The sequence below is a fragment of the Atta colombica genome, unplaced genomic scaffold (genome assembly GCF_001594045.1).
Source record: "Atta colombica isolate Treedump-2 unplaced genomic scaffold, Acol1.0 scaffold76, whole genome shotgun sequence".
NCBI classification, from domain to species: Eukaryota; Metazoa; Arthropoda; class Insecta; order Hymenoptera; family Formicidae; genus Atta; species Atta colombica.
In genome coordinates, this window is record NW_017259568.1 from 161,033 (window position 1) to 175,715 (window position 14,683).

At 31.2% G+C, this 14,683-nt stretch overlaps 2 protein-coding genes across 3 annotated transcripts in view; both read left to right on the forward strand.

The window, feature by feature from the left end:
• The window catches only part of LOC108692554 (proteasome activator complex subunit 4B-like), a 15,610-nt gene extending 10,569 nt beyond the window's left edge, over positions 1-5,041 (forward strand). The window contains exons 11-13 of the mRNA XM_018200862.1: positions 1,065-2,633; positions 2,769-2,987; positions 4,814-5,041. Coding sequence (XP_018056351.1) covers positions 1,065-2,633; positions 2,769-2,987; positions 4,814-4,957 — 1,932 coding nt within the window. The 3' untranslated portion in view covers positions 4,958-5,041. The remainder of the gene's footprint in view (positions 1-1,064; positions 2,634-2,768; positions 2,988-4,813) is intronic.
• Positions 5,042-12,664: 7,623 nt separating this feature from the next.
• On the forward strand, positions 12,665-14,411 carry LOC108692535 (uncharacterized protein C14orf119). Of its 2 annotated transcripts, XM_018200837.1 has the most exons (3): positions 12,665-12,993; positions 13,094-13,464; positions 13,949-14,411. In XM_018200837.1, exon 3 carries the CDS (start codon positions 13,956-13,958, stop codon positions 14,295-14,297), a length of 342 nt encoding a protein of 113 aa, XP_018056326.1. In that variant the 5' UTR covers positions 12,665-12,993; positions 13,094-13,464; positions 13,949-13,955; the 3' UTR covers positions 14,298-14,411. The 2 variants fall into 2 exon arrangements, with proteins under 2 accessions (XP_018056326.1, XP_018056327.1); XM_018200838.1 differs by lacking the exons at positions 12,665-12,993; positions 13,094-13,464 and adding an exon at positions 13,491-13,529.
• The last annotated feature ends 272 nt before the right edge of the window (positions 14,412-14,683 follow it).

A 14,683-nucleotide genomic window follows, 5' to 3' on the forward strand; every position in this document is an offset into this window, starting at 1 on the left:
TTTATGATCGCTATCTTGAATCCGCCATTTTGAATTTAAATTTTGATGATAGTGTTGGAATCAGCACCTATAAAACTTATAACCGTCTTCATATGAAACGCATCTCTTTTAGGAAACCCGGAGGTACGAAAGGGTTATATTCAATATATACCCTTGTAAGCATAGGAGTCGGTCTAATCTTTTTGGTAGCTATTATTTATGATAATTATTGCGAAAAGATTAAACCTTGTCGATGACCTTAATCTTGGTTGTCAAGGTCAGGATCCTGAGTGACTTCCAACAAATTTTAGCCATCATTCGTTATTCGTTAAAAAATTATTAACAAAAAAAGTTTACCAATAAAATCTAATTTTTGGACACAACTGTGCTCGAATGAAACTAATTTCCTGCTTCAACAATGCATTTTTGTATAAAAACAAAAATTATATAAGAAAAAATATTTTGCATTAAAGCAAGGAATTTGTTTCAAATTGCAATATAGTTGTATCCAAAAGTTATGGATGAACTTTTGTTAATGATTTTTTAACAAATAACGATCATCAAAATTAAAATCTGTTGAAAGTTATTCAAGGTTATGACCTTAGCAACATATCAAGATCAAAGTTGTCGTCGGCGAGGTTTAACTTTTTCGCAATAATTACCTTATTTTTAATATATTGTAGACTCGTTAATTTAGACGAAAATTTAATATATAAAATGCATGCACATGTAGTCATAGAGCATGATTTTTATAAGTTTTGTAGTTGACTCTTATTTCAAATAATTATCTTAATTTTATATTTATATTATAAAAGAGCTTGTGGGCAATAATAATACATATGCAATAATACAAATCTTGTAGGCAATAATAATACATATGACTTTTTCTTTGAAATTTCTATTTGTGCAAAAGTACATATATGTAGACAATTTTTTCCGGAATAATTTTTATATGTAAACGAACTGTCAGTAAATATGATATAAGGCAAACGGTACTGTAGGGATCAATTAATTTGTAGGCAAAACATAACAGAGCTTTTCCTAAATTAATATATATTAAAACATTTTTATTTATTTTTTTCCAGATAACGATTGATGTGCACAACTTATCCAATGAAAGTATAAAGGAAACAAAATCGCAAAATATTATGCCCGGTATAAGAGCTGATAATTCTTGGCTTCAGTACAATTATGAAACTCGTCCATTAACCGCTAAACAATGGGACGAGTCCAGATACGTTCATCAACCATACATAGGTTATTACGTTTGGCCAAAAATTTTAGAAGTATACGCACCTTCGTCTCAACAACCCTGCCTTGATCCAGAAATGCGTGAGCTGACGGATTGTGAGAGGGAGATCTATTTCTTTTTTGATGATCCGCAAAACATTGAGAAGCTTGTAAATTATTTCAGTTTGGAGGAGAAGAAAGGCAAGGACAAATTCAGCACATTGAGGTGTGTTCTGTTTAAGGGCGTATTTCGCAATCATGGGATCGTTCATTTGAAACGTTTCCTGCCACATTTGGAACGACTGGTAATGGACAAGCATGAAAGCAGCCAACGATGTGCTGCGGAGATTGCAGCTGGAATAGTCAGAGGCGCCAAACATTGGCCGTTCCAAATGACATTTGACTTGTGGCAAGCATTATTGCCCATCATAAGAATCGCGATCGCGAATCTAACGGAAGAAACCGTTATAGATTGGGGTGTATGCTTCGCGACAATGCAACAACATAGAGATCCTAATAGGCACCATTGGCTACTTGAATGTCTGATGGAGGATCCACCGTTAAAAGATTCATTCGTGGAGTGCGGTCGTCTGTATGTATTGCAATCCGCTTTGAATCAACAATCATGGCGGGTAATGGAACTACTGCAACGTTTGCTGGTGCGCTTGGAGAACCGATTGCTGACGAATCCGTTTCAGAATGTCCGAGAACGTCTGGGATCAGTATTGGTTACTATATTCAATGCTGATTTGAGATTCCCGCACAATACAACTGATATTGTGATTCCGCGAATGCAGACTCTAATCGACAAAATTGTGCCGAAATTAGAACAACTTAAAAAGGATGATGATATAGATACACTAAGCAATCTTGACAAAGATGAAACTTTATTAGAAAAGGTGGCTAACGTTTCAGTCGATGAATCAAAAGAAACGTCGAAATCCAGAGTGGAAGAACAGGAGACTCCTATAAGATTGTTGAAAACTGTTTGCAAATGGATTACGATTAGCCTGGCTCCTTCACAGTATATCATGTCACCAGGATTTTACCAAATATTTCCGATCATATGTCAATTAGAAAACTCGGAAGCAGATGAAGAGCTTAATAAATCATGTTTACGTACCTTAGCAACGCTTGCACAGGCATTCACATTGCCGGAAGATATGTCAATAGCATTGACAGCAGTGAAAAAAGTATCCGAGCACTCATCGTGGTCTGCCAGATTCACTAGCTTGGAATTTCTTCAAGTATTGGTTTTTCACAACATGGGCATAATTCTTAGTAACGCGTTGTGGACTAATTGCGTTAAAGATACCGTTTTGCATTTGTTAGAAGATGATCGTTTAGAGGTCAGAGAGAAGGCTAGTCGAGTACTCGGTGGATTATTGCATTGCACATTTATCACAGATCACGAAAAATTACTGGCAAGTTTCTAAAGATTACTCATAATTGCTCATAATTGCTCATAAAAGATTGCTGAGCCTCTCTAATGATTCTAATTTTTCAACTTTAAATTTTGAGAAAATTTGAGACCTGAATATTTGCCATTGTGTTTTTAGGAGGAGTTTAAGAGAAAAGCAAGGACTCGATTGCAAAAGAAAAATAATTCTATTAATCCAGATGCGTTGGGAAACAAAAATGATGCGATACGTATACGTCATGGTGGTGTTCTTGGACTGTGTGCTTTTATTCATGCTCATCCATACGATGTGCCCAAATATGTGCCTTCAGTCTTCGAACATCTCGGTCTTCACATGAATGATCCACAGCCTATACCGGTAATTTAATCATATAATCACGTCACAAAGTTACATAACAAAATTATATAATTAAGACAAGTAAATTACGTAACAGATTGTTTCAAATCAGTATATAATTTTTAAAAATCACGTAATTTGATTAGAAATAATTTTCATTCATCATATGATTTTATAATCATCGAATTTTAATTTTAATTAAAAAATTAAATGAAAAATAGAAAAAAAAATATTATATAAATTTTTCAAATTATATGATTTAAAAAAAATCACGTACTGATTTAGAACAATCCATTATGTAATTTATCTTAATTACATGATTTCATTATGTAACTTTGTGACTTGATTTTTTTCAGTAAGGTATCACTGTGAGCTTAATCGCTAGTGCACTCTTGTGTCAGAAATTGCAACGGTACAAGAATTTTATGGAATGACATTAATAATAACGATAATGACATTAATCGTAAAGCAAAATTTTTTGAATTTTGCATCGTAATATCTCCGTAGAGCACGTAGAGGAAAAGTAAAAACATTTATGCTTGTACCACACTAGTATTTGGGTGCCTTTCAATTGTTCAATACATTTTAACAAACGTAGCAAATCAGTTCACATATTTTCAGTGTTAATAAATAATAACAAAAGCTTTAACTTTGTTCTGAACTCTCGAAGTTAAAAATATTAATTGAAAAAAGGCAAATGATGGTACAGTTAATAATGCGCAAGCAATAGAGTGAATTTTACTGGTTTATTATAAAATCGTCATATCCAATGAGTTTCAACTGACTTTGGAGCCCTCAATTAATAATTTTAATACGGATCCACCAAGTGCATCTTCAGTTCGTTTGATATGAGTTACCATTGCCAATTTTAATTGTAACATAAATCTACAGATTATGCTAAGTAACGTACATTAGTTCTATATAACTGAAGATAGAAATGAAAACTAGAATGATTCACCTCCAGAGGACTGAAGAATAATTACAAAAAATTTGAAATACATTTATTAATACCACAAATTACAAGATTTTCCAAACTGTGTTATAGTTAAGAAATGTGCTCACATTTTGTGTCAAATAAATGTCTATTTAAATTATTATTTGTGTGCTAAGTCAACGTTCTAAGTATTCAGAATACTCACAAGGAACACGATACAATTCTCCACAACCGATTTAATTCTCCTCGAATTATGTTGTTAAATACAAATCTAAAAAATACGTATTTTTCTATACATGCGCAGCTCATGTTTAAAAGGTGCAACATCCCTATGAAAAAAATTTCTTTTTCAAACTGAATATCATCGAAAGTATAACATAGAAAAAAATGTTTAAACAAAAATTGTACGATTTCAAAAATATTTTAAAGTTGTAAAGAAAAAAATTTTGTGAAACAAATTATTAAAATTATTAGCACTGAAAATATGTGAATTAATTATATGCTAAACTTGTGTCAAGATGTGCAATTGGAAAGTACCCGTTGGAGACTGCATTCCATTTATCTCTTGACACAATCAGAAAGGAATATTGTTTCATTATATTTAGCGAGTCAAAAAACGAGGTTACATGTATAATTTATGTTACACATTTTAGGCAAAAGTTGGTTATTGTACCTATCATCTCTTGCATAAAAATATTATGCAAAATCCGCTTTGATCAAAAATAGGATTGTTTCATTTGAAAAGAAATTAAGTTTTAAATATAAAATTTTCTTTGTATCCCATATATATAAAAAATTTCATTTAATTAGTAATGCTGTATTAATTATATGATTATCAATAATTATATAATTAATCAATTAATTAATTAATTAATTTGTTAATTTGTGTTTAAAATAAATATTTGAATTATAGATGACAATAAGGAAAACTTTAAGTGATTTCAAACGGACGCATTACGATGGTTGGACAGGAATGAGAGGTCATGCACAATGTTTTACGGAAGAGCAATTAGCCGTCTTACAAGATTTAACAGTGCCGCCATCATATTATGCTTAATCAGAGATGGAATTTTACAATACAGTATAGCAATATAGCATAATGCAGAACTGCATTGACTATTGTAACGTCAATTGTAATGAAAATTACATCCATAAAGAATGTAATATTAAAAATTTTTTAAATCATTAAAAATTTAACAGATGGCATTCAAGCCGACATTTATATACTTATTTTCTATATAATTTAATATATAATATAATTTTACAAAGCGTAAATACCGTATACAATACAAAATATTCTAGGTTTTAGCAAAATTTGTATTCTCGCAAATATTGAGAATTAAGAACATTATCAAGTTAAAATTTATTAGGTGTATAACTTTGCTTCCGCCGTTTTCCTATAGATGGCTTTAGTGGTAAGTGGTGATCGAAATAAATAAATCATAGACGTCATACAATAAATTTGAGCATCTGTCAACATAACCCCATAGAAACATTAGTCGATTTGTGTCTGCATCAGTCATAAAGTTATTCTCGATTGAAAATGTCAGTTTACGAGCCAAATTCTCGTCATTTGAGGGAGGTTTTAATTTTTTGCTTCTTCAATATGAAGAAATCCGCGGCTGAGACTCATCGAATGTTCTCAAATACTTATGGTGAGGCCGCTATTAGTGAAAGAACGTGTCGTGAGTGGTTTCAACGCTTCAAGAACGGTGATTTTAACGTCCAAGGTCATGCTCTGTATTTAGTGAGACCAGCTCGGCGTAGTGTATTATGAACTATTAAAACCGACTGAAACAATCACAGGCGATCGGTATCGAACGCAATTGATGCGTTTGAGCCGAGCATTGAAAGACAAACGGCCGCAATACAACGAGAGACACGATAAAATGATTTTGCAGCATGACAATGCTCGACCCCATGTTGCGAAAGTGATCAAGACATACTTGGAAACGTTGAAATGGGAAGTCCTACCCCACCCGCCGTATTCTCCAGACGTTGCTCCCTCTGACTATCATTTGTTTCGATCAATGGCACACGGCCTGGCTGACCAGCACTTCTGGTCTTATAAAGAAGTAAAAAATTGGATCGATTCGTGAATAGCCTCAAAAGTTGACCAGTTTTTTCGACGCGGGATTCGTACGCTATCCGAAAGATGGGAGAAAGTAGTGGCCAGCGATGGACAATACTTTGAATCATAAATGTATAACCAGTTTTTTACAATAAAGCCTCGAATTTCGGAAAAAAACGGCGGAAGCAAAGTTGTACACCTAATATTTCTAATTTAAATATTAATGCTAATAAAGTGACATCTAATAATAATATTTAAGTTAAAAATATATGAAAATATAATACATTTTCATAACATATACATAAATTTATAAACAAAAATTTTATATCTTAGATTTTAATTAAGTTTTAAGTAACAATATTAAACAGAGAAATAATTTTTTATCAAGACAAAATCTTATTAGATTCACAAATAAATAAATAACTTAATGCACAAATATAATATTGTTTATATAAGTATATGATTCTTATTTTCAGTGATATAAATACATAATACTTTTTTTATTAATATAAAATGATCTCTCTTTATATAATTGTCGAATCATCATATTTGTTTACGGTACTATTATAAAAGAACTATCATACAGAGTGAGGAAAAAATACTGATCTCGAAAAATAAGTTTTATTGAAAATTATTTCAAATAAAAATAGAGTTTAAAAGTATCTGTTTTCTGATTTTATCAATTTGATAAGGCGTCGCCAAGATCAAGATAAAGTCATCTTGAATTTTTTTTTAATGGAATTAAAAAAATTGTAATTTTACAGCGATATATAAGATATTAAAGAATTATAAGTATGTATACTTATTTATAGAACATTTATATAATAAAAAATTATCAATGATATATTATCCAAATATTTATGTTATAATCGCAAATTTATATCAATTGTCAATAATGTCGTTCTTCAATTGCCTTGTTGGGCACAATATAAATATATACAGTATGGACACTGAGCGTTGGCATCTTTGATGTAGTGAGTCCAGATCACATGATTTGCAGCCATGTGTGGAAAGGAGCCTATAAATTTCAATTTTTATAAAACTACAGATAATTTTTCTAAAAAAAAAAGACAATTCAAGAAAGATAATTCAATCGTGTCACGAAAATTGTTTATAGCGAGTATACTTTTAAATCAATATTATATAATATAATGTTAATGAACTAATTATATAAAAATAATATTCACATTAATAATAATAATAATATTAAACAGTAATAAACAAATTAAAAATAATAATTGATTAAATATTATATATTAAATATTATATATAAAAATTGTAATTGAATAATTATGTATGAAAAAAATAATATATTGCATGAAAATTGTAATTAAATGTGAAGTAATTTAATAATATATGTACACACATACACGCATATTTTATTATGAGAATACAAATATCGTATACAAATATAACAATATAGTGTTTTCGAAAAAATTTGATTTAATTTTTTAAACTTAATTTTATTAACCCTTTGTCACACTTTCTCTTAAATTAAAAAAAAATTACAGGGCCTCTGGTGCGCCATCTATAGCAACCAATTCTCGTGTTCTCTATCTAGATCATCTAAGCTATTCATTATTTCTGTCTTTGTTCTGTATCTGAATCCCAGTCTCTCTTTTATCGAATCATTCCAAGCATATTTCAGGCATTCTCGCCACCAATTCCGATTCCTTATAGGACAACGGATTCCAGAATATTTTCTAAAATTCTGATTCCTTTTCACTGAAAGGTAGCAGGCACAATAATCCCACTTCTGAGCTGTAAACAATGGACGACGACAGAGAAAAATATTAGGGGATTGATTCTGTATCTTCAAAAGTGAAAATTACAAAAGCGAGTAAATTTACTAGATGTGTATGTTGACTAATGAAATAATCAGTATTCTAATAAATTCGTTCACCCAGAGTGCTCCTCATCTCAATCTCAAGTCTATTCTCTCCTCCGGAGGAATGGACGAACCTATTGGCCGTCAAACTCAGCTACTGACTTCTATTAATTACGAGTTATGACAGCTGCCGTATTCGAAACACTTCTCGATTTAATTACGGAACTGCCAACATCTAAGGAAAAAAATAAGCTAAGCTAATCCGGTTCGGAATACATGTAGATATTCGTTCTGTCACTGAGCCACACAGCCCTGATGTATCTCTGTTGTGTCTACATCTAGTAAATTTCTTACAAGTGTACTAAAACGTTTTCTGTTCAAAATGACGTCATGCATAAGAATAATCTACAATGGGCAGTAGTAGTAGTGGATTAAGGAGTAGAAATCGATCAATCATAGTTAAATGTGAGAAAAATAATCAACTATGCATAATGCAGTATCAGTAATGGATGAAATTGTAAGAGTAAGAAATTGACCAATCACAGTCGATTATTCTTCTTACATTTAACTATGATTGGTCAATTTGTTACAACCTCATCCATTACTGTTACTGCTACTGCCATTGTAGACCACGCATAAAGCTAATCACATTAAGATATTATAAACGTGAGTATTTGCATCTGCCATTTTTACTCCTTTCGCCACTCCTTGTTCTGTTCCCACTCCGTTGCTGAGCTGAGAAGGTTATGATCGTTATAGCTTCTGTTATAGTTTATAGCTTCTAAGCTATTGGAAATCTTGTATCTTCGTATTTATATATTTCACTTCGAAATTTTATCATAAGACTAAGAGACGAAAAGAAGGATAAAAAATACTGAAATATTATATATTAACGAAGGTAAAAAAATTTATATAAATGTCTTATTGCGTTGCGGTACTGTATCAATAGATCAGAAAAATGTATTCGATTATTTAAATTTCCTGCGGATAATATTCGTTGACAACTTGCTGTATTGCTGTAAAATAAATAAATACATGACTTGTGAATAAACACTACATTTCTTCGCAGATGAGAAATTTCAATCTTTTTCTTCAAATTAACATACATATTTGGCACCTTATCTAGAAATAACTCGAACGCCAGACATTCTTCAGTCCTGCATTAATATTACAATAGATATTCAATTGATTTTGAGAACAAAAATGGAATGAAAGGAGCTACAAAATTTCAAGCAGCAAATCATAACCTGTAATCATAACTCGTCACAGTGATGGAATAGGGATAGAGTAAAAAAAGTAAGAAAAGGAATAAAAATGGTAGACGCGAAACTTATATTTCTAGTGCTCTAGTCACACATACTTTCCGTAACAGTAATAGTAAGGTTTTCGACCAATCGCGTTGTTTGATTGTTACGGTTACGATTATGGACGACCGAATCGAGCAACACAATTGATCGAAAACCTACGTTACGTTTATGATTATTGTTACGGAAAATGTATGTGACTAGCTTAATAGGTGATTCCTTTCGTCCATTTTTACCTAGAAAAACTGTGATGAAATTGAAGCAGTTTAGGCATAACACTAGAGGACATAATGGTTTGATACCTAACCTCTACTACACCGATTCCATTCACGATTGCCAAGAAAGAAGCACATGTGGATTTTTATATTTACATATGGATAATTTTCATGTTTACAGGATATGCGAAAAGTTAATCTTAACTTATCTAATTGACATGTTTCTCCTTTCTTTTGTTTGATATCTATTCTTAAGACATCGCATGCAAGCTAGAAAGTGCATCACATCAGTATAAATTTTATGACCAAGCGATCAAACTTGGAAAATTGCTTGGACCACGCTAAATTAAACCTGAGGCTCGATTGTGTATTTTGAAATGAAGTGAAAATTACAAAAATGATTACTAGGTATTGACCAATTAAATTATAAATATTCTATTGAATTTGTTCGCTTTTGTACTTTTTATTTCATTTCAAGATTATGTATAATCGACTCTCTGATTTTCGAAAAAAAAAAAACCGAATTACTTCGACAGTATTAGCGCTTATTCTACGATAATAAATATTTATTTTTTTTATCTATTTATATTAATTATATACTAATGTGTCTTTCAGTTTTTCGATACTTTGACAATAATTCATTCATATTGTACAATGTAAAATTATTAATGTACTAATAATGTACACTAATACATTTATTAGTACATTTCCATTGTCTCGTAATATTGTTTGCAAGATATTGGTATTAAACAATACAAATGCAAATGGAAAATACATGTTTGTAAAAACTCATCTCTCACATTTATTTATTTAATTTATAATTAAAAAAAAAGAATAAAATAAAAAACATAAACTTTACTCATCAATTTCTTAATTTTTGTTCTCTGTGTGGCTTATTGATATATGGTATTAAATGCACCTGTTACCGATAATGATGGCCTTTGCAATCTTTCCAATTCATAGCCGCTCAAGTGGCATTTCTTTTTATAATTAAAATCTAGAGCATATATTCTTTTCCACAACTTTCATGATTTTCCTAATTATTCTATCAATCATGTATAATAAATGTACTAATAAATAATGAAATTATTTATTATGTAATAAATAAACAAATTTTTATGTAATAAATAATGAAATAATGAAATTGTCACTTACCTTAATCCTTATGTCGCATTCTTATGTCGCAAAAGTACTAAAAAGTATTAGAAAAAGTATTAAAAATGGCACCGTTTGTAAAATGGACCATGAAATCCACTAATCATTCATTAAGCAACCATTTAATTAATTCGTAATTGGCTGCTAAGTCGCATGATTACAATGACCAATCGGAACACATAGGTCGTTATTCAAATCTTATTTCAAGATCGTCTTAAATAATATCTTAAGATGCAATCTTCTGATTGGTTCATGATTTCTTAAGACTATACTTAAGATGGTCTTGAATGTAAACTCTGACTATGAATCTTAACACTAGTCGCACTTTTCTTCTAAATGTGGGACTCTATGAGAGCCCGGAGAAAATTGAAGAACGATGACAATTAATAAAATTACCGACAATTAATAAAAATTTACGATTATTCACGATGTATAAATATTTTGATAATTTATTATTAAATTCATGATTTTTTATTATATAAATGCTGTATAAATAAGTACGCATACTTTTAATGCTATAATATATATCTTATATATTTATCGAAAAATTACAATTTTTTTCTCAGTAGTTATCTTTATTGAAAATCAAATAGGATGATAACATTAAAATCAGAGTTTTAAATAAAAATCGAAAACTAATAAATCATATATGTTATGTATATACATACAATATGAGCGGGTGCAGAACTTAATTGGTTGTTGGAACTTCGGGAGTCTCGACCTTTGTTATTGCGAGAGATAATGAAGGCTGGAGAATCGTTTGAGTCGAATTTATCGCATGGTACTGTGACTCTGCACGTTGGGTCAAAAATTCAAACTCAAAATTTCAGGGAGATCTCAAGAAGAAGAAGAAGAAGAAGAAAAAGAAGAGAATAGACAATGATCCCGAGCAATCTCGAGAACATCAACCTAATGAGTAATTGTTAAATATTTGCATCAATCTAATCTATGTTTTAAATGAATTAACATCGGAGTTTTATATTCAAAATAAAAATGATTTTATTGTCAAATGTAAGTTCTATTAATGCGATAAGACATAGCAAACAAGACACGACAAGGAACAATATTAGTTTTTAAATCTGATATCAAATTTTGTAATAATGAACTTAAACAATAATACAATAGAAAGGTCTTACCAATATCCTATTAGTAATTATTTTAATTATATCTCCTATCTCTACACGCGTGGTGAGCTCATCAAAGTTCAACGAAAAAAAGAGATCACTGAAAAACGAATTTCGATTCCACCTCTTTCATTTATTCGCGCACCGCGTATACCGAGATTAACTCGATCGCAATTACTATTTCTACAGTACAATACTTTTTAAACGTGAAACCTTTATCCCCTATAGATACTATCACAGGATCTTTCGATCCCAATTCATCGCATATGTGGTGATTCTTTTTTTAGGGATCGGAAAACTAAAAAAGAAAAGTCAGTTAGAAGAAGAACTTAAACCCATATTCATTCTTCCTTATTTTAAGGATGGAGGAAGCCTCCATGAAGGATTCCTTGATTTTCCAAAGTCTCCTTGTTTCATAAATGGATTTCAAGTCTGCCTTTCCAAAGGAAGGAATATTTTAAGGATTTTAGTAACTGAGGGTAGCATGTCATAATATATAGTACATGCATATCTAATATCATGAATTACGAATAATAAAGGTTATAAAGGCATTGTTGATTAAATAAGATCGTGATTAAGCATTTTGCAACAATAATGGACAAAAATAAAACTAATAGCGAATTTGATTGGACTCATTGCGCACTGATGCACATTAAAATCGCCATACATACACAAAATAACGTAAATATATGTTTATAAATAACATAGAAATCGATTAAATTGTGAAATATTTAATACATTTTATTGTACTGTTAGATAAAATATGTATTTTATAATTCGAAATATTTGCATTTTATTTTTATATTCAAATTAGTGTACAATGGCTTTATTATGCATCAGTGCTTCCAATCGAATTCGCCATAATACTTATTATATGAAGAAGGAGAAAATGCTTTTAAAGGAATTTATTTCCGAAAAAAAGCTATCAAAAATGGCGTAACCTCCCTTGAGAAAAGGAAACTATTAAGGCTCCTTTGGTCAAGGAAGATTTATGAAACATGAAATGAGGAACAAGGAATTTCTTCATTCCTCAAGGAAGGACTATGAATACGGATGTGATACGGTTTTTTCTCAAATCAATTGCGCAATCGCACTGTCGGAAGATTTCGATGCGCAGTGGCCGTCAAATTCGATGCCTAAAGAACGCACCCTTTGCGTGTGATAGCTTAGAAGCACCATGCACGTAAAATTCAAATTCAAATATCCATCGGGGCAATGAATGTTACTACTGGCGTACGAGTAAGAATATATGATGAGGAAAAGTGCATCCATGAGCACGAGACTATCCGGTCTGATGGGAACGACCTGAGGACTTTGATACAGAATCTGCGAGATGTGCAATTGGAGATCAACTGTTTTTTAACTACACTTATTCAACGGCGAGATGTGTCCAGTGGTACGATTAATAGCTTGATTGTACACATAAAGATTGTAATTGTAAATAATTTTTTTCTCCTGTATTATTTATGTATAGTTCGATTTTTGCAATTTGACAGAAATGATGAATCAATCGATCTCTTCGGACGTTGACTCGGATTCTCTCGAAGAAGAAGAGAAGAAGGAAGACGAGATACGGGCTAACCCCAAAAAATCCAAATTGACCTAAATTGTAATCATCCGTTAATAAATATTACACTGTTAATACTTCAATATAGTGTACGAGTGTCGTTTTATGAATATGTCCTCATTTCCAACTGTATGATTCCGAAGCGTGTTATTTTTTTATCGAATTCGCTGTACCGATGATGACAACTGGCTAGCGGCTAGAGCGAGATAACACGCATGAGAACAATAGCCGTTAACTGTTAAGTAACGACGACGGACGTGGCGGTGCGAACAGTCTGGCCAAGACCACGTATACGACTCGGTAATTTATCATTGCACACCCGTCAAGTCAATTATTTTTCCATTTCTGTTCGGTATTCTACATAGGTATTTCTCAGATCGTCTAGCTACGTCTATCGAGAATGGTGTTCATAACCTAACGAGAACGTTCGCACAAGTTCCTTTTCCCCGATATTACATACTGTTTCTATTCTTATGGCAATAACAATATTTTTTTGAGCTAAGTACTGTTGTCACAGTTTGATTCATCTGATTACGAAGATGTGATATAAATAAAAAATGAAAAACTGGCAATTGTATTTATTTGGCTATTTATAAGTATATGTGTAGAAAATATAATTTCTCTCTAAAAAAAAGAAACTGTCGTTTTTAAATATTGTTAACAAATTTTATACTTATTATATTTTTTATCTTTATCTTTAAAGTGAATAAAAATTCACGATAAACTTTGTGTATCTTGTTTCTGCCAACATTTGCAGCTGACTTTTGAAATTTTTGTTTTTAAGGGAGAATATGTCTACTATGCTGTCAAACGAGGCTCAATTGCGTTACATGATAGAATGGTTTCAAGAATGGTCCGAAATGCAGCGGAATGATTTTCTGGGCGTGTTGCTGGAGAATTGTGGTCCTGCAGGACTTGTGAATGGATTGGTGACCGGAATAGAGAAGTTGAATTGCGAATCTGACAGGCCACCTAGCTTGTTTCAGTGTCGCGTCAAGCTCTTCAGAGAATGGAGTAGCAATTGGTCGCAATATGAGAAAAATTCTTTGTTGGCAGCTATTAAGAATACAGACAGTAAGTTTGCTGAAATGTATGAAGAAAGATTATCATCATTAGAAGAAGACAAACAATAATAAGCAACCATTTTATGCTATAACTTACAAATTCTAGACAGAGAGACATGTATTTCTGTTTTTAAAAATTAATATAAATTTAGGACTTTTTATATTGTATATTTATTTCCTATACACACACACATACACACACACACACACACACGCACACACACACACACACACACACATTAATTTGAAAGTGTCATAAATAAACCATGTTAATTATATATCAAGTTATTTCCATAATTATATTCTTTATACAGGATGTCTCATTTTAACCTTTGTATCAAAATATCTTGAAAAGTACAAAAAATATTTTAACAAAAATTTTATGACTTTGAGGGAGATATAAGAAATTATTATTAGTTTGATCTTGAATGGTGTTAAAGAACGAAGCCACTTTG

Bases quoted from the DNA above. Each gene is read 5' to 3' on its own strand.
- LOC108692535 (XM_018200837.1), top strand. From the start codon at position 13,956: ATGTCTACTATGCTGTCAAACGAGGCTCAATTGCGTTACATGATAGAA.